Raw genomic sequence first — 2,166 nt, 5'->3', positions numbered from 1 at the left:
GCAGCCAGATTGGATTACTCCTAGAATTTCTGGAAAAGTGTCAACAGGATGTGCCCAAGGCCAATGGGAGGGGGTCTGCAGGTCTCAGCTCCTTACCTGCAGGTTTGGGAGTGCCTGTGTGAGAGAGGCCCCCATTGGGCTGAGTGCTGTCACCAGTTGGAAACTCCAAGCTCATTCGTGGTTTAGGCTGATATTCCCTTCTAGGTTGAGATGAAGCTTGTCTTATTCTGTGTCGAAAAGAAAAAGGGGAGAAAAGAGAGTAAGCCAATTAAGAAGCAAAAGGAAAAGCAATAAAATCCAGGAAATGCTTAGGTCACCCACCAATCTACCACTGTGGAGCAGAGGAAATCTGAAAAGGACGCTTAGCCTTCATATGTGTTTATGCCTCTGCTTTTGTTGATGTCTCTCTATGGTCATATCCTCCCTGTCTTCATCCTTTTCTCATCCCTCGCACCCTTCCTCACTCATTCTAAGTACATTTTGCATTGTGTCAGGAACACAAAAATGAATCAGGTACACCCAGTGACACCAATGGACAGATCTTCCAGGCAAGGAATCAACAAGAAACAATGGGCTTAACAGATACACTAGAACAGATGGATTTAATAGATATTTTCAGAGCATTTTACTCCAAAGCAGCAAAATATACATTCTTCTCAAGTGCACATGGAACATTTTCAAGGACAGACCACATATTAGGACACAAATCAAGTCTCAATAAATTTAAGAAGACTGAATCATATCGACTGTCTTCTCTGATCACAATGGTATGAAACTAGATATCAACTACAAGAAAAAAACCTGGAAAATACACGAACACATGAAGGGTAAATAACATGCTACTGACAATGAATGGGTTATTAATGAGATCAAAGAAGAAATCAAAAGATACCCAGAAACAAATGAAAATAAAAACACAACGACTCAAAATCTATGGGACTCAGCAAAAGCAGTCCTAAGAGGGAAATTCATAGCAATACAGGCCTGTCTCAAGAAACAAGAAAAAGCTCAAATAAATAATCTAACCTTACAATTAAAAGAACTAGAAAATGCACAGCAAACAAAGCACAAAGTGAAGAGAAAGAAGGAAATAATAAAGATCAGAGTGAAAAAAGAAATGAAATAGAGTCTAGAAAAACAATACAAAAGATTAATGAAACCAAGACCTGGTTCTTTGAAAGGATAAACAAAATTGACCAGACCCTTAGCCAGACTCATCAAAGAAAAAAGAGGACTCAAATAAATAAAATCAAAATGAAAGTGGAAAAATAAACATGGACTCCACAGAAATACAATGGATCACAAGAAAATCCTATAAGCAATTATATGCCAATAGATTGGACAATCTGGAAGAAATGAACACATTCCTAGAAACATACAATCTCCCAAGACTGAATCAAGAAGAAACAGATAATCTGAACTGATTATCACCAATGAAATAGAATCAATAATCAAAAACCTCCCAAAAAACAAAAGTCCTGGACCAGATGGCTTCATAGAATTTTACCAAACATTCAAAGAATTATCACCTATTCTTCTCAAACTATTCCAAAAAATTTAAGAAGAGAGAATGCTCCCTACCTCCTTTTATGAGGCCACCATTACTTTGATTCCAAAACCAGACAAAGACATTACAAAGAAAGAAAACTATAGGCTGATACCTCTTATGAACATTGATGCAAAAATCTTCAATAAAATATTAGCAAAACGAACTCAGCAATACATTAAAAATATCATACACCATGATCAAGTTGGATTTACTCCTGAGATGCACGATTGATACAATATCCGCAAATCAATTGTGATATATCACATTAACAAATCAAAAGATAAAAATTATATGATATCAATAGATAGAAAAAGCATTTGACAAAATCCAGCATCCATTTATGATAAAACCTCTCAGCAAAGTGGGAATAGAAAAACATACCTCAGCATAATAAAGGCCATATATGACACACCTACAGCTAACATCATACTCAATAGGGAAAGGCTAAAAGCATTTTCCTTAAAATCAGGAACAAGACAAGGATGCCCACTTTCACCACTCCTCTTCAACACTGTATTGGAAGTCTTAGCCACAGAAAGAAGACAAGGAAGAGAAATAAAAAGTATCCGAATTGGAAAGGAAGAAGTAAAACTCTCGCTATTTGCTGATGACACAAT

The 2,166-nt window shown here is 36.4% G+C and overlaps 1 protein-coding gene across 1 annotated transcript in view; it reads right to left on the bottom strand.

The window, feature by feature from the left end:
• SH3GL2 (SH3 domain containing GRB2 like 2, endophilin A1) overlaps positions 1 to 2,166 on the bottom strand; it is a 151,009-nt gene that overhangs the window by 3,488 nt on the left and 145,355 nt on the right. The window contains exon 9 of the mRNA XM_011365338.2: positions 97 to 227. Coding sequence (XP_011363640.2) covers positions 97 to 227 — 131 coding nt within the window. The remainder of the gene's footprint in view (positions 1 to 96; positions 228 to 2,166) is intronic.

This window comes from Pteropus vampyrus, unplaced genomic scaffold (assembly GCF_000151845.1).
Source record: "Pteropus vampyrus isolate Shadow unplaced genomic scaffold, Pvam_2.0 Scaffold109, whole genome shotgun sequence".
Taxonomy (NCBI): Eukaryota; Metazoa; Chordata; class Mammalia; order Chiroptera; family Pteropodidae; genus Pteropus; species Pteropus vampyrus.
The sequence above is the reverse complement of the archived record's forward strand: the minus strand, read 5'-3'. Positions and strand labels throughout refer to the sequence as shown.